General features: G+C 39.4%; 1 protein-coding gene and 1 long non-coding RNA gene across 3 annotated transcripts in view; one reads left to right on the plus strand and one right to left on the minus strand.

Annotated features, from left to right (window-relative positions):
* Window positions 1-9813, plus strand: part of LGR5 (leucine rich repeat containing G protein-coupled receptor 5) — a 147244-nt gene extending 137431 nt beyond the window's left edge. For both annotated transcript variants that reach the window (XM_050750061.1, XM_050750062.1), the window contains 5 exons: window positions 1115-1186; window positions 1987-2112; window positions 3785-3930; window positions 5975-6058; window positions 7146-9813. In XM_050750061.1, the coding sequence (XP_050606018.1) occupies window positions 1115-1186; window positions 1987-2112; window positions 3785-3930; window positions 5975-6058; window positions 7146-8233 (1516 nt within the window). In that variant the 3' untranslated portion in view covers window positions 8234-9813. The remainder of the gene's footprint in view (window positions 1-1114; window positions 1187-1986; window positions 2113-3784; window positions 3931-5974; window positions 6059-7145) is intronic.
* Window positions 6479-13047, minus strand: LOC126931703 (uncharacterized). Its single transcript, XR_007717903.1, has 3 exons — window positions 12821-13047; window positions 7228-7395; window positions 6479-7061 (listed from the first exon to the last, which is right to left on the minus strand). It is a non-coding gene; the product is annotated as an uncharacterized LOC126931703 (long non-coding RNA).
* Between the last annotated feature and the right edge of the window lie 3912 nt (window positions 13048-16959).

Below are 16959 nucleotides of genomic sequence, written 5' to 3' on the forward strand. Positions count from 1 at the left end.
GACAGATGGTATTACTTGCTCACCTCAGTGACACGTATTTCTTGAGCAGCTCAACAGAAGACAGTCTTCTCACTCAATTACCCAAAGCCCAGCCGCCATTTGTAGCTTTTCTGCCTTCCATACATTTCCTCCCCTTGTTAGCTGCAATTTTCTTCTGTTCTGGGATCAAGGAAAAGACTTCCAGTTTCCTCCAGGAAAGGAGGACAGGTCCCTAAGGAACCTTTCAAATGAGAATGTAAATATTTTGTGCATACCATTTATTAAGGTAACCCTGGAGCCCAATATCATCAACTTTTCTACACTTGAGAGAAGTTGACTTTGTTTACTTTCAGTTCTCTCAAATGCTTACATCTTAGTTACCATTGTTAGTCATTTACAAAAATTAAAAATCTTAAATTCATCCTTCCTTTTTAAAAATGTAGTTCTTATTCCTGATAAATTATCTACAGAAGTTTTTGTAAAAGATTTTATTCCTACTTAATTATCTGCAGTTCATTACGTGTACATGGGAAGTGAATTTTATTTCCCCATAAACTGTACTTTTTCTTTACTATCAAAGAATTTTATTTCTAACATATGTTGGCCCCTATTTTATTCATATCCTGGCTAATAATTTACTTGTCAGTATCCTTCCTGGAAATTTTCTTGAAAGCATCTTTGTGTTTCTCTCAAGGTCTAACATATATGAGTGATGTGCCCACATTTTTTTGAGTTTCATTACCCATCCAAGGACATTTTGTAATTTAAAACTTACTTGTCAGAAGAAGAGACTCAGAAGTTTCTGTCCCTTCCCACACTGCTACAACCACTCATTTTAGAAAGGCCCTAATAAAATTTTACAACCATATTAAAGTTAACCTTTTAGCAAGAGTAAAAACCAAAATATCCACCTGAATGATGTTTCCTTAATTGGTTTTAACAAGCTTGATTTAAAGTTCTCTCATTAGTCATTTTATACCACTAACATCTTAATCTGAAGGGCAGTTTGATAAGTTAATTGTTTCTGATCTGAATGGAAATTAAATTAATTTTGGTAGAAGACTGAATGCCTATGATAAAACTTCACATGTTCTTGATTCTATTTAATTCTCTCATTTGCCTTTTTTCAAAATAGGAATTTGGCTTGGAACAAAATTGCTATTATTCACCCCAATGCATTTTCCACTTTGCCATCCCTAATAAAGCTGTGAGTATTCCATAACTTGTTTATGCCATGTCTCTTAATAATTGGGGACCATCTAGTTAATTTTAAAAGTTGGTTTTGTTGAAGAAGCTGGAAATGCGCAGATGACCTGCCCTCTGTGTTCTCCGTGCCTAGAGCTTGTCAGAGCCAAGGAGGAGTTCTGCTCCTCCAGGGCCACATGGGCCCTTAAGTGGATAATTGATCTGGGTGACACCTGGTTCTCATTATTCAGCCAAAGTTTTTTATTCTTGCTGAGTAATCAGGTGGAATGGAATAAGATGTCAGTTCAGGTCTGAAGGGCTTCCATTTTATTTTATGCCATTTTGACTGATAGAGAACCTTCCCGTCCCTTCCCTGCTCCAACTTCCCATCTCTTGCTCCTTCCTCTCCCCATCTGTTATCTAATAAAGAAAGAAGAAATTGGTTAGACAGAAGTTAGAAGAGGAACAGGAGTAAATACACCCCCTACACTTTTTACTTCTCACTTCTAATCTAGTCAGCATCACTTTTCAAATTAAATATAGCACCTTCCCCTTGATTTTAGACGTCCCCACCTGACAAAATGAAGCTGAATATAGAACAATTTGAATACAATTAAAACCTTTTCTCCCCTGCAATCCTGACTGTGAATAGAAAAGTTATCCCTAGCTAAACCAAAATGGTTACTTTTACCGTTAAGAGTAAGGACGCTGCTTAGAAGTTTTTATTGAGTAGTTTAACGATCTTTAGGTTGTTGTTTTTTTTAACATAAATGTTTTATGCTAACACAGACTAAAAGCCAATTGTTATTTGATGTTTTGCAGGGACCTATCGTCCAACCTCCTGTCGTCTTTTCCTGTAACTGGGTTACATGGTTTAACTCACTTAAAATTAACAGGAAATCATGCCTTACAGAGCTTGATATCATCTGAAAACTTTCCAGAACTCAAGTGAGTTTGTCATTAAAACTAATAAGATGCATTTGTGGTCATGTGAAATAATAGATGTATTATAGTGGTGTTCTAAATTTATGAGGTCGTGAGACCCTTTTGAATTGCATTTCATGCCCTCAAGTCTCCTAACCCTGGAGCATTGTTAGGACAAGCCCTGCAGTGGGAAAATGTGTCCTCCTGACCATATTTCCTTTCCTTCTCAAAGATGCCTCCCAGAATCAGAGTTCATTGGAGGAGTTTGAAAACCATTGATCCGTGGGATATATATAAACTAGGGCATGTCATTAAATAACATTATAACATTATTCTACTCTTGTTTACGATTTTTAATTTAGCTTGTATGTATCTAATAAAATGTACTAAATTAATATTTGTTTGAGGACGTAATGCTGCTTAAAATTGGTTATGCTTATTATTGACAAAGAGGTATCCTGAAAGATTGTGTATTTTTTAACCCACGGTAGTTTTTACATACTTTTAAAATTACGAAAATAATAAAACCCCAAAAGAGAGTTGGGAAATTATAAGAGAGAATAGGCCGGGCGCGGTGGCTCAAGCCTGTAATCCCAGCACTTTGGGAGGCCGAGATGGGCGGATCACGAGGTCAGGAGATCGAGAGACGATCCCGGCTAACACGGTGAAACCCCGTCTTACTAAAAAAAATACAAAAAAATAGCCGGGCGAGTTTGGCGGGCGCCTGTAGTCCCAGCTACTCAGGAGGCTGAGGCAGGAGAATGGCGTAAACCCGGGAGGCAGAGCTTGCAGTGAGCTGAGATCCGGCCACTGCACTCCAGCCTGGGTGACAGAGCAAGACTCCGTCTCAAAAAAAAAAAAAAAAAAAAAAAAAGAGAGTTGGGAAATTATAAGAGAGAACAAAAATCTTTTAAAAATTTTTAATGTTTTTATTTTTTATGGTTACATAGTTGGTGTATATATTTATGGGGCATATGAAATGTTTTGATACAGGCATGCAAGATGTAATAAGCACATCATGGAAAATGGGGTATCCATCCCCTCAAGCATTTATCCTTTGAGGTACAAACAATCCAATTACACTATTTTAAAATGCCCAATTAAATTATTATTGACTACAGTCACCCTGTTGTGCTATTGAATAGTAGGTGTTATTTATTCTTCCTATTTTTGTACTCATTAACCAGCCCCACTTCCCCAAAAGTCTACCTTTCCAAGTCTCTGTTAAGCATCCAAGAACAAAAATCTTGAAAATGCCCCCCAAATAACATTTTTAAGTTACTTCCTTCCAAGCTTTGTTTCCAGTGCATTTTTAATTGTTAGACTCAAAATGTGCATAGAAATAGATGTCATATTTTAGTCACTTATTCTGCCATAAGCAGTTTTTCATGTTGCTACAATTTTTCCTAGCAGTCATTTTTTTAACCTTTTTATTTTGGAAATTTTCCATCATTTGAGTAATGGAAGTTGCATCCCTCAGCTTCAGCAATTAAGATTTCATAGTGATCATTTTTAATAACTTCATTGTTTTTATAAATAGCACTGTAATGAACACCTTTATGCCCATAACTTATATTTTTGATTGTTTATTTAGGCTAAAATCCAAAGGTAGAATAATTGGGTGAAAGAAGATGAATACTATATTTAATTATCCGTTTCTTTAAGTGTTTTTTGTTTGGGTTTTGTTCATTTAAAGGATTATAGAAATGCCTTATGCTTACCAGTGCTGTGCATTTGGAGTGTGTGAGAATGCCTATAAGATTTCTAATCAATGGAATAAAGGTGACAACAGCAGTATGGACGACCTTCATAAGAAAGATGCTGGAATGTTTCAGGTTCAAGGTAGGACTTGCTATGCCATGGTAATGAAATTGTGTTGTGTTTGATGGAACACATGAAAATGAATTACATTCGATGAAAAGTCATCGAACAGGCCGGGCGTGGTGGCTCACACCTGTAATCCTCAACACTTTGGGAGGCCAAGGCAGATGGATCACTTGAGGTCAGGAGCTTGAGACCAGCCTGGCCAACATGGCGAAACCCTATCTCTACCAAAAACACAAAAAAATTAGCCAGGCATGGTGGCGCATACCAGTAATCCCAGGTACTTGGGAGGCTGAGGCATGAGAATCGCTTCAACCCGGGAGGCAGGTTGATTCCAAAGCAAGCTGAGCTGAGATTGCGCCACTGCACTCCAGCCTGGGCAACAGAACAAGACTATCTCAAAAAAAAAAGAAAAAAATAATTATCAAACAGATTATCTGAACTTCAGACAAGTCCTTGTACCTCAGCAAATTGTGAATAAATCCCACTTTTTAAAGACTACCTGAGAAAGAGAAAACTTCGCTCAGGATTCATTCTAAAATTTCATCTGTTCTGTAGGTGAATTCTTATATTTATATTTATAATTAGATTCCCGCTTAGCATATACTGTCCTCAGGGGTGATTACTGACATGGTGTTTCCATCAGCTTTTTAAAGGGTGCTATTTCGGAGGATGCCTTTTTCATACACACTTCAGAACCTTTTTCTCCAGAAGACAAAATCCATTTTCATTCTTATGGCCTGGAAGGAGTGAAAGATATAAACATTTTAGATTCCTTCGTATTTCAGCAGAAGGGCTTAAGAATCCTACTTTTTGTCCAACTGATTCTAAATCATTCTCCTCCCCTACCCCACCCCGGGGTATCTGTCCAGAAGGTGAAATGAGATAATGTCTGTAAAGCTTGGCTTTCCTTGAATTAAGACGTTACCTAAACAGACAACAATGCCTCTCAAACCACACCTGTGGTAATGAGGAGGCGCTTTGGGCACCACCCCCTGCCTTCCCTGCCAACCCTGCGAGTTTGCACAAAGTCTAAACAGACTAAACAGAAGGATGGCTTCTCACCCTTTGGGCCTTAATGGTTTGTTGATTCCAAAGCAAGTATGATTCAGTCTGTCGGCAGATAACCTTACCAGGTTTTCCTGTCTGCGTATCTGTTTAAGGAACTGATATCTTGGTCCTTGCCTTTTTTGTTTTAGGCCACAGCATGCGTCTTGTTCTTGTTCTTGCTTCAGTTTTTGCTCCTCCTGCCTCACCCACTCTAATGTCTCTCAAAAATGTTCACTCAAAAAATAAAAACACAAGCAAAAAGTTATTAGAGAGCCTACTTTGTGCCAGGCACTGTTCTAGGCCTTGAAAGCACACAATGAACAACAGAGAGAGACGGTCATTCATGGAGTTTATTTTCAAAAGCAGTGATTCTAAACCCTGGACCACATATTAGAATCACATAGCAACTTTTAAAAAATATTGGTCCCCAATTCCCACATGAGACCAATTAAATCTGTGTCTTTGGGGAAATATGTTAGATCACAAAACTCCTATTTCATGGATAGCTAAACCAAGCACCAAGTAGTTACTTGATTTGTCCTCCGTTATGCAGAATTCCCCAGGGAAGATTGAAACTTACTGTATCTGATTCTCCCTCTGGTGTTCAGAGAACATAGCCTAGAACATTTGCACTATAGCTATTGTAGTGTTAGAAATTTGGATAAAGTGGTTTCTGCTCTGAATGAAGAGGCCCATAGCCTCCTCTAATTTAGCTCTTCAGTGTGGGAACATCATGAGCTGCAGGGAACAAGAGCAGAATGGGAGAGTTTAGATGTTATACCCGGAGTCTTGGGTCACTCTCCCTCATCCTCAGTTGTACTAGAATAGTATGTCACAGCAGCTTGAGTCGAACATCCAAAGGCAACTTTATAAGGGACTTGCAAGAAAGCTAGAGCACAAGGAATTTGTGACAGTTCATGTCTCCAGAATAACCCAGGACTCTCCACTCTGGGATTTGGTCCCTTGAAAAGAGAGGCAGAACTAATCATTCCAGGACTTCTTGTGCCTGCAGATGAACGTGACCTTGAAGATTTCCTGCTTGACTTTGAGGAAGACCTGAAAGCCCTTCATTCAGTGCAGTGTTCACCTTCCCCAGGTGAGAAAGGCATCAAAACTTCCTTAACAGCAGTATGCACCACTGATTCTGAGTCCATGAAAAACAATGCAGCTATACTTTAAAAGCCAAATCTGTGCCAGCTATGCAGCTCATCAGTAACCCTCCCCATAGTGGCCTGTCAAATACAAATGTTCATTCCCTGGAGTTTTCACTTGCCAATAGGATTGAGGTGGGAGGACTTTTGATTTAACTTAATGTAAACTAAAGAATCAAGTATGCTGTTAGAGGTATATGTAATTTTTAAAATGATATTAGCAATTTACCCTGAAATAGTATGCTATAATCTTGTTTTGTGTAATCACCGACTTTTGAAAGTGACTTAGGTTTTTCTTATAAATAACTATTTGGTAAAAGCAAATAATAGTTTGTACAGATAGGAAGGAAGGAAGGAAGGAAGGAGAAGGAGGAGGAGGAGGAGGGGGGAAGGGAAGAAAGGAAAGGAAAGAGGAAGGGGAGGGGAAGAGATGGGAAGGGAGGGGAGGAAAGTGAAGTTGAATTCACTTAATAGTTTGTCCCATTCCAAAAAACAGGATGAGCCAGTTGAAAAAAGACAACTAGGAAGAGTTGATATTTTATTTTTAATGAATAGATTGTTCCTTGCTCCCTAACCTCAAATTTTAATCTAAAACTAAGATGATATTTTCATGAAACGCACGTTCATAATATTATGGAGCATTCCCCTGGGATTCTCCTTGTCTGCCTATGGAAACTTGTGGAAATATTCTGAAAAGTTATGTAATGAAAAGTCCAGGAGATCTGGCTTTTTACCTGGCGCCAACACAGCTGTATCTTAGGGACTTCAATCAAGTGATCAAAATTCTCCATTCTCATTTCTCCATCAATACCCTGGAACAGGAGCACCTGGTGTACTCACCCAGCTAGTGCTGCAGAAGATCCAGGGTGACAGTGGCTTGAGATAGTGGAGCATGCACATGGGCACTGTGTGTTATCAGGCTGTTTTTGACCACTATCTCTTGGCATCCTAAATAAAGAGACAAAAGGGTAATTCAGCAAAAGTTGTAAACCCTAATTTGATACTCAATCTTTTCCTTCCTTGGACTTCTAGGCCCCTTCAAACCCTGTGAACACCTGCTTGATGGCTGGCTGATCAGAATTGGAGTGTGGACCATAGCAGTTCTGGCACTTACTTGTAATGCTTTGGTGACTTCAACAGTTTTCAGATCTCCTCTGTACATTTCCCCCATTAAACTGTTAATTGGGGTCATCGCAGTGGTGAACATGCTCACGGGAGTCTCCAGTGCTGTGCTGGCTGGTGTGGATGCATTCACTTTTGGCAGCTTTGCACGACATGGTGCCTGGTGGGAGAATGGGGTCGGTTGCCAAGTCATTGGTTTTTTGTCCATTTTTGCTTCGGAATCATCTGTTTTCCTGCTTACTCTGGCAGCCCTGGAGCGTGGGTTCTCTGTGAAATGTTCTGCAAAATTTGAAACGAAAGCTCCCTTTTCTAGCCTGAAAGTAATCATTTTGCTCTGCGCCCTGCTGGCCTTGACCATGGCCGCAGTTCCCCTGCTGGGTGGCAGCGAGTATGGCGCCTCCCCTCTCTGCCTGCCTTTGCCCTTTGGGGAGCCCAGCACCACGGGCTACATGGTCGCTCTCATCTTGCTCAATTCCCTTTGCTTCCTCATGATGACCATTGCCTACACCAAGCTCTACTGCAATTTGGACAAGGGAGACCTGGAGAATATTTGGGACTGCTCTATGGTGAAGCACGTTGCCCTGTTGCTCTTCACCAACTGCATCCTATACTGCCCCGTGGCTTTCTTGTCCTTCTCCTCTTTACTAAACCTCACATTTATCAGTCCTGAAGTAATTAAGTTTATCCTTCTGGTGATAGTCCCACTTCCTGCATGTCTCAATCCCCTTCTCTACATCCTCTTCAATCCTCACTTTAAGGAGGATCTGGTGAGCCTGGGAAAGCAAACCTACTTCTGGACAAGATCAAAACACCCAAGCCTGATGTCAATTAACTCTGATGATGTCGAAAAACAGTCCTGTGACTCGACCCAAGCCTTGGTAACCTTTACCAGCTCCAGCATTGCTTATGACCTGCCTCCCAGTTCCGTGCCATCACCAGCTTATCCAGTGACTGAGAGCTGCCATCTTTCCTCTGTGGCATTTGTCCCATGTCTCTAATTAATATGTGAAAGAAAATGTTTTCAAAAGTTGAGAACCTGAAAATGTGAGATTGAGTATATCAGAGCAGTAACTAATAAGAGCTGAGGTGAAACTCGGTTTAAAAACCAAAAAAGCATCTCTCAGTTAGTGAGAAAAGGCTGAAAACCTATTGATACTTGAGAGTGAATATAAGTCTAAATGCTGCTTCTATAATTTGTTCAGCTAAGGGATAGATTGGTCACACTATTTAAGTGAGCCCAGATCAAAAAAGCGGATTGAAATTTCCTTTAGAAAAGATTCTCTATGATTTGAATTGCATTCTCTTTAAACTCACCAATGTAATCATTTTGGGAGGAGGGAGAACCCACTTACTTTCCAAAAATGGGTTTATTTAAACCCACAAACTCAAGAGGTTGTTGGGGGAACTAGGAAAATAAGGGTTTTCAATGAACTGCATTACTAGGTAGAGGCTGTGATCCATAGGATTTCATTCTAATGACCATGTGAAGATATCTGAGCCCTCCTTTGCCTTTCCTCAGAAAGGATCCTTCCAAGGCACCAATCCCTTGGATGGATAATGTAAGGTATTGTTAACTCACTCATATTGAGATCATTTTTAGAGATACCAGGTTTTATATATCAGCACTAGATGGTTCCACCCTCATGGAATAAAACTGCTTACAAATATTTTGAAAGGAAAATTGACCGAAATTCTTAAATTGTTACTAAGGCAATCATGCACAGGTGATGTATGTCTTATCTGATTTGCTTTTAACTCCTTGGTGCCCCAAGCTCAGAAGGGAATTCCACTGCCAGCAATGAACATACCTGGAAAAGACAGTAAGCAATTTGTTGTTTTTTTTTTTTTTTTCCTGGGTTAGTAAATAATTTTTGCAAGAGGTTTTATCAGTTGATTCAAACCGATGTGTATCTTAATGATCAAATGTGCACATGACGTAAATTAAGTCCACTGATACAACTTCTCACACATGCCTCTCTAGCAGCTCTGGCAAACCCAATATCTGACACCACTTTGGACTCAAGAGACTCAGTAACATATTATCCTGTTTATTTAGCTTGGTTTTAGCTGTGTTCTCTCTGGATAACCCACTTGTGTCAGGAACATTACTTCTCTGCTTATTCGATATTAATACTGTGTTAGGTATTTTAAGAAGCAAGTTATTAAATAAGAAAAGTCAAAGTATTAATTCTTACCTTCTATTATCCTATATTAGCTTCAATACATCCAAACCAAATGGTTGTTAGGTAGATTTATTTTTATATAAGCATGTTTATTTTGATCAGATGTTTTAACTTGGATTTGAAAAAATACATTTATGAGATGTTTTATAAGATGTGTAAATATAGAACTGTATTTATTACTATAGTAAAGGTTCAGTAACATTAAGGACCATGATAATGATAATAAACCTTGTACAGTGGCATATTCTTCCATATATATTGCATTTCTCTGTCCATTTTCTTTAAATTCATGAACTGTATATATGTAAATATATAGTACTTGTAAATAGATTCTAAATTTGCTTTTCTATTGGGTAAAAAATAAATTTGTAATAAAATGTGACTATAAAACAAAATATTTTCAAGTCTATTTATTGAGCCCACAGGCAGATATATAGTCTCCTAAATGTTTTTAAGTTTTGGAGTATAAGTACCTTTGCTATTTAAGTATTAATATTTGTTCTTAATACTCTAAATATATGGGACTTATCTTAAAAAATCAATATTTCACAAAACAAATCAAAATATCATTACCAACTCCTGAATTGTTTATGATTGATAATGCCATTTTGTCCTGACTGTTGTGAAGCTTATGATAGTTTGGATTTTATAAGCTAGAACTTTTTTTGGTCTCAAACCTCTTTTGCAATGTAAGAAAAAAACCTCACAATTAGAAAGAAATATATGAATAACAAATCAACCTTAAATAATTCATTTGATGATTATGTCAAGGCCAAAACATGAGGACATGCAATTCCCAGGGCACAAAGAAACGCACTGTTCCCCTTCAGTCCCCATCCCCAAAAACATGAGAAATGAAATTATTTTTCTAGACATCTGTGCCAGACCTTACCAACTCCAGTGGTGATTCCCACCCTCCTTGCATGGATTGCAAAATGAAACCATCAAGTACTGGTAAGAGGCACAGTATTATTGCTAAAATTAACATGTTTACGGAGCACCCACAGGGTACCTGGCACTGAGTTTTCCACCTACCCATCAGACTTAACCACATGCCCAAACCTAGTTAAGAGGTATCCAATGGGATCCTCTCTTGTGCAGTCCATGCTTGGCTTGGCTTGGCTTGGCTTATCTTCAGCGGAAACAAGAGCTCACTCCTGCTACTCTCACACCTCTTAGCCCAGGCAGCAGATATAAAAGTTGCCTCTAGAGCAATGCATCTCATTCTTTCTTTTTAATATTTTTAATATACTTGCCCAAAGTCAGGAACAAGTCCTGGCAGCCCCTTTGTCTCCCACTCAAGAAAACACAAGACAGTAATTAATTAAAAAAAAAAAAAAAACAGATACTTAAATTCACTGCAACTTATTTCTTTAGATAAATCCACAGGCTTTATTATTTTATTGACAAAACACTACTCATAATACACCTTACGCAAAACACTGACATCTGATAAATGTTCTTCACTCTAATATAGCATAATCAGAAAGAACTTGAATTACATCCACAAATAAATAAATCTACAGTGAGAAGGGGACAGATTGAACAACAGTAAAGAACAAACCATGGAGCAAATTTGTAAAAACCATAAACTGTGAACTAGCTTAAAGTAAGGGAGTAACAATTTTGTTTCCAAAAACAGGTTCATTTATTCAACAAATACTGTGCACCATTATGTGCAGTATTCTGTGCATTGGGGATAACAAAAAACAAGGTCTGGAATTCGCATTCCAGTGGAGGGGAGATAGACAATAAACAAATATAACCATGGAAATATCTGATAGGAACACAAATGAAGGAAATGAAGCTATTTTAAATAGTCTGTTGGGAATGATTAGTGTGCTGCTTTAGAAAGGCCTCTCTGGAAAGCCACCTTTTAAGCTAAGACCTTATGCTCACGATGGAGCTACCTTTGCTTTTGAATTTAACCAGTTACATCAAAAAACTCATCATCTGTAGTCCCTCTCTTCATATGTCACCCATGACAAACTATTTTGAAGGACATTTTAATAAAAAAAAATTAGGTGGCTGTTATCACACACAATTTTTGTTCAACTCTTACTGAAGAGAAAATCATTCTTATATGAAATAAAAAACATCTACTCATTTAGTTTTGGCTAAAAATAGAAAAATGAAGTAGTAAAAGGAAACAAAAGTAGCCACACCCTGTTCATTTAGAACCAGAAAAACTTTAACATATGAAAAAATAACATTGTCCTACTTCTTTGTTAATCTTACCACATTTAGTTCAGGGGCCCATCTGATGAGAAAGAAGTCCTAGACAAATAGACGGGATTGCTGTGACCCTACTAGTTCCATTCATGCTCTTCAGTACTGGAGATTTGATTTTATAGTTCCACTATGCAGATAAAAGAGACTGTCTTCCTACGGGCCACTAAACACTAACCATTTTCTGTCTCAGGCCACAGAGACCCTTAACTACAATTAGGTTATGGTCGCTTTTCCTTGCAAGTGAAGTGGGGAGGGGCTGTGTAGCCATATCCCCATTTCAATGTCCTTATGAACATTTCTAAAGATGTTGAACTCAGATTCTACACTGACTCATTCATCTCACACAAGTTCCTGAAGCCTATCGGGTAGGATGATAAAACTTCAGAAACAGGCAGAAAATGCATGTGATAGGCTGGAGAAGCATCATGGAATACAGTTTCATACCCATTGTGGACATGACTTTCCACTCTAGAGATTGTACTTTACAGGAATGTTGAAAACATGCTACTCCATGAGAACAGTGAATGAAACAGTGAGTGGAATAGGGAAATGATATCCTATCAAATAATAGCCTAAAAAATGGAGAATGTATCACCTGGAGAAAAGCAGGCTAAAGGAAAATATTTAAAATCTTTGAATAATTGAAATTTACTAAGTGCTTTTCTAAGTACCAGCCATATAGTAGGCCAAATAGTAAAATGATTAAACTCAACTGCCAGACAGGCCTGGGTTCAAATCCTACTTCTGTTACCATCTGTGTAATCCTTGGACAAGGTATTTAATTTTTTTTCAGCCTCAAATTTCTCCTCAAAAATATGGGCATCATACCACCAGTCTCATAGCATTGGAAATACTAATAACTCAGTGTATATAAAGTTATCATCACACTACCTGAAAAGTATTGAATAGTACGTATTTAATAAATGGATCCTGTCTTTTCTCCCTTTTTTGACAGCCTTATGGAATGAGCAAAGCAGGACTTGTCATTTTGCCAATGAAAATATAGAGTCAGAAGAATAAGTGACTTTCGAAGGTCACAGATGAGGAACTAGGACTAAAACCCAAGTTTCACTTAATAGAACTGAAAAACAGTCATAGAGTAAGCTGACTTACTCTTTAAGAGAACAAGAACCAACTGGTGAACGATTCAGAGAGACAGATTTGGCTTACCTAAGAAAGATTCCATCAGGTCTCTTGTATACCAAAAAAAACTACCATACTGAGTGAGAAGTTAGATCAAATTACAGCTCACTTTCCGATGACCAACGTTTTGGATGAGTGCTTGTTAGTCTTCTCGGAAGGAATGCCAGATTCAGAAGATTGCTGAGGAAGGCAGTGAGTCCTTATATCAACATCCTGAAACCAGAGGGTATAGTTGTCACAAGTGGGTGGGCGTTCGTCAGTCCACTCAGCATGGTGAAGGATAAAGACGTGAGATTTAAGCCCACTTGTTACAGACCTGCTGTGCAACACTAGAAAAGTCCCTTCATTGTTTTGGTTCCTGAGTGAGTCTGATCTTTGCCCTCAAACTACTGATGAAACAATATCAACTCTTTAAGGTTCTAGCAGGTTTGATGTCTGTTCTTTCTACTGCTCTCTCTCTCTCCAGGTAGTGAGAAGTACAGATAAAAGTCTAGTAAGCCAGAGCCACAGCCCCAAATCACAGAAATACCATCACCAAACAGCAATAGATGGCAAAGTTAAGACATCACACATCAGATTGTCTCTTTAGCTGCTGACAGTCCTCAGATGTCTACCCGTCACTCTATTTGCTGCCTGCCTGCCTTCTTTCTTCGTATCATTTTTGATCCAAGCCTGTAAGTATTAGATTACTGAGATGAAATATTCAATGACTGTGGTTAGTTAGCCTCTTTTGATCATAAGTCATGATGGAGAGTAGAGAGTTACAGGTAGGACACACGTGGAAACAAGAAAAACAGGGATCTGGCCGGGCGCGGTGGCTCACGCCTGTAATTCCAGCACTTTGGGAGGCCAAGGCAGGAGGATCACCTGACGTCGGGAGTTCGAGACCAGCCTGGTCAACATGGTGAAACCTCGTCTCTACTAAAAATACAAAAAACTAGCCAGGTGTTGTGGCATGTGCCTGTAATTCCAGCTACTCAGGAGGCTGAGGCAGGAGAATAGCTTGAACACGGGAGGTGGAGTTGCAGTGAGCCGAGATGGGGCCACTGCACTCCAGGTTGGGCGACAGAGCGAGACTCCATTTCAAAAAGAAAAAAAGAAATAAAAGAATGGCTACTCCATGGACAGAGCAGCCCTAATGGCTGCTAGTTGCCCATTTTTATGGTTATTGCTTGATGATATGCTAAACAAGGGGTGTATTATTAATGCCTCCCCTTTTTAGACCATATAGGGTAACCCTGGCGTTGCCATGGTATTTGTAAACTGTCATGATGCTGCATCCACAGAGGATGTGTTAGGGTTTGTGGCTGGAAAACAACGGCAAATATGAGAGCATGGGCTGGATTAGTATCCCCAATCTGCCTCCCTTAGTGAGGAAAATCTGTCTTGGTCCTTGAACCTCCGGATGGCCCAGCCCCCAGGGCTCTGTCCCACAAGGACAATGAACAACCAGATTCTTTCCCTTTTAGAGAAGCAGAAGATTCAAATTGAGGCAAGATGATTAGTAGTAAGTGCATGCCCTCAGGGAAAACCTTGTAGGGGAAGTGTTGGGGAAATGGGCTGAGGTAACAAGTACCAGCAAATAAAGTTATGCCATAGAGAAAAGTTACAGAATTTAGATGATTAGGCTGGGTGGGGTGGCTCACACCTGTAGTCTCAGCACTTCGGGAGGCCAAGGCTGGAGAAGCACTTGAGCCCAGGAGTTTGAGCCCAGGAGCTCGAGACCAGCATGGGCACTGGGCAACATGGCAAAACTCTATCTCTACAAGAAAAAAAATACAGAATAGAGATGATCAACTGGAAGCAACAGAAGTGTTTGAAGCAAAGACAAAGAAAAACTGGGTCACCATACTGGTGAGAAATCCATAAGGTAAAGGGGACAATAGAAACACTCTATCCCAGGGCTGGGTTAAAGCCTTCCACTTCTTATTTATTTATTTATTTTGAGACAGGGTCTTACTCCCTCACCCAGGATGGAGTGCAGTGGTGTGATCTCGACTCACTGCAACTGTCGAAGGTGTTTGAACCAGAGCAATTCCGTCTCGAATAAGGAGCTGGGTAAAATGAGGCTGAAATCTACTGGGTTGCATTCCCTGATGGTTAAGCATTCTAAGTCACAGAGGAGATGGGAGGTTGGCACAAAATACAGGTCATAAAGACCTTGCTGCTAAAAGAGCTTGCAGTAAAGAAGCCGGCTAAAACCCACCAAGACCAAGATGGCGACAAGAGTGACGTCTGGTCGTCCTCACTGCTACACTCAGTCAGATCATGAAGGGAAGATGCTTGAACTGAAAGATCAAACAGAATTTTGGCTGGCAATGACACCATGAGAAGCCAAAATTATGTGTAAATTTAAGTTTTGAGAAGTAGAAATGGCCACTATGGTGAGAAAAACAAAAGACTGGGGTAGCAAGCAAAAAGGAGTAGAAGATGCCAAGCAGCTCTAGGAATGATAAAGTTTCTAGACAGTTCCATTCCCTGGGTGGCTTGGTCATGGTTTTTGGTCCTAATTTTAGGTGTCTGGGAATATGCCTGTTGTATTCTTTCAATGAACCCCTTTTATATTTGAACCAGTTTGAAGAACTTTTTGTAGTTGTTATTATCCCTCACAAAAAAACCACTCTCCAACTAAAATGCCCACCCCCAACTGTCCAAAACGTTTGTTAGTATAGCTGTATTGTCTTTCCTAAACGTCTGGGCAAAATCTTTTAAGCCTTTCTTCCCCAGCTTAGTTACAGTTTCCATTGCCACAGGGGACATACAGCAGGACATCACTGACCCTTCCGTGAATCATCATTCTATCCCTCATTTGCTATGGTCACTTGCTCTGTTCATTACATTAGATATATTTATGCAACATCCAAAACAAAGTAGGCATTTACATATAATACATACAGTACATACAGATGGAATTTTTTTTTTACGTTGTGAAAGGAAAATAAGTAAATAATAAATACATAAATAAATACATCTTGGAAATCTTGGTACCACAAAATCACTAAGCTGAAGGGAAAAGTCAATTTGGGAACTGCTTAGAGCAAACCTGCATCCCATTCTACTCAAAGTCATCCCTCTGCTCACTGAGAGAAATGCATATCTAATTGCCTCCTCTGGAAAGGATAATCAGAAACTTGAAAGAGTGCAACCATTTGTCTCTCACTTACCTGTGACCTGGAAGCCCCCTCCCTGCTTGAGTTGTCCCACGTTTCGGGATGGAACCAATGTACATCTTACATATGTTGATTGAGATGTCTCATGTCTCCCTAAAATGCATAAAACCAAACTGTGCCCTGACCACCTTGGGCACATGTCATCAGGACCTCCTGAGGCTGTGCCATGGGCATATGTCCTCAACCTTGGCAAAATAAACTTTCTAAATTAACTGAGATCTGTCTCAGATTTTCGGGGTTCACAACCTAAAACTCTATTTTTAAAAACTTCCTTTCTGTTTTCAAGTAAGAAATTTGGACAAAGAGAGTGGTAGAAATAACTGCAAGGGTTCTGGGATCAGACACCCCTAGGCTTGAGTGCCAGCACCAGCATTTACCACCTGGGTAACCTTAGGCATGTTACTTAATTCCTCCAAGTGGTCATTTCTTTGTTTATAAAATGGGAATAATAATAATGGCTTATTTCCTCACAGCTTATTTACTCCCTACTGAGGAATTATTAATATCAAAGTGTTTAGTATATCATACAGGTGTAGCCATTGTCTAGAGTTTGGAATGGCAAAATAAACAGAACCGCCTTTGCCCCAAACCTATTAAAAATGGGACAAACAGAAAAGCAACAGAGGTAAAACATCACCTTCATTACCGATAAAGCTGACCAAAGATAGCAGGGTTTTTATCCACCGGCATCTAGGTTTCCTAATACTTAATGTGAGAATTCGGCAGATCTGTCCACTGAGACACAGAGAACATCAGACCACCACACACCTTCCCACACAGAAGTGTGCTTCTATAAAATAACACCATGGGAGAACAGAGCCAAATGTAACCTTGTTGGGGACAGTAACAGAAGGAAGAAAAAATAGAGTTCTAAATTCTAATAAGATATGTCACTTATCCTCCCTATGGAAAAATCAGTAAGAGGCTGGCATGCTGCCGGGGTGTTACTCTAATAGTGCTCCCTCCTATGGAAGGAAACATCAGGGAGTGAGTGTG

The sequence above is a fragment of the Macaca thibetana genome, chromosome 11 (assembly GCF_024542745.1).
Source record: "Macaca thibetana thibetana isolate TM-01 chromosome 11, ASM2454274v1, whole genome shotgun sequence".
NCBI lineage: Eukaryota > Metazoa > Chordata > Mammalia > Primates > Cercopithecidae > Macaca > Macaca thibetana.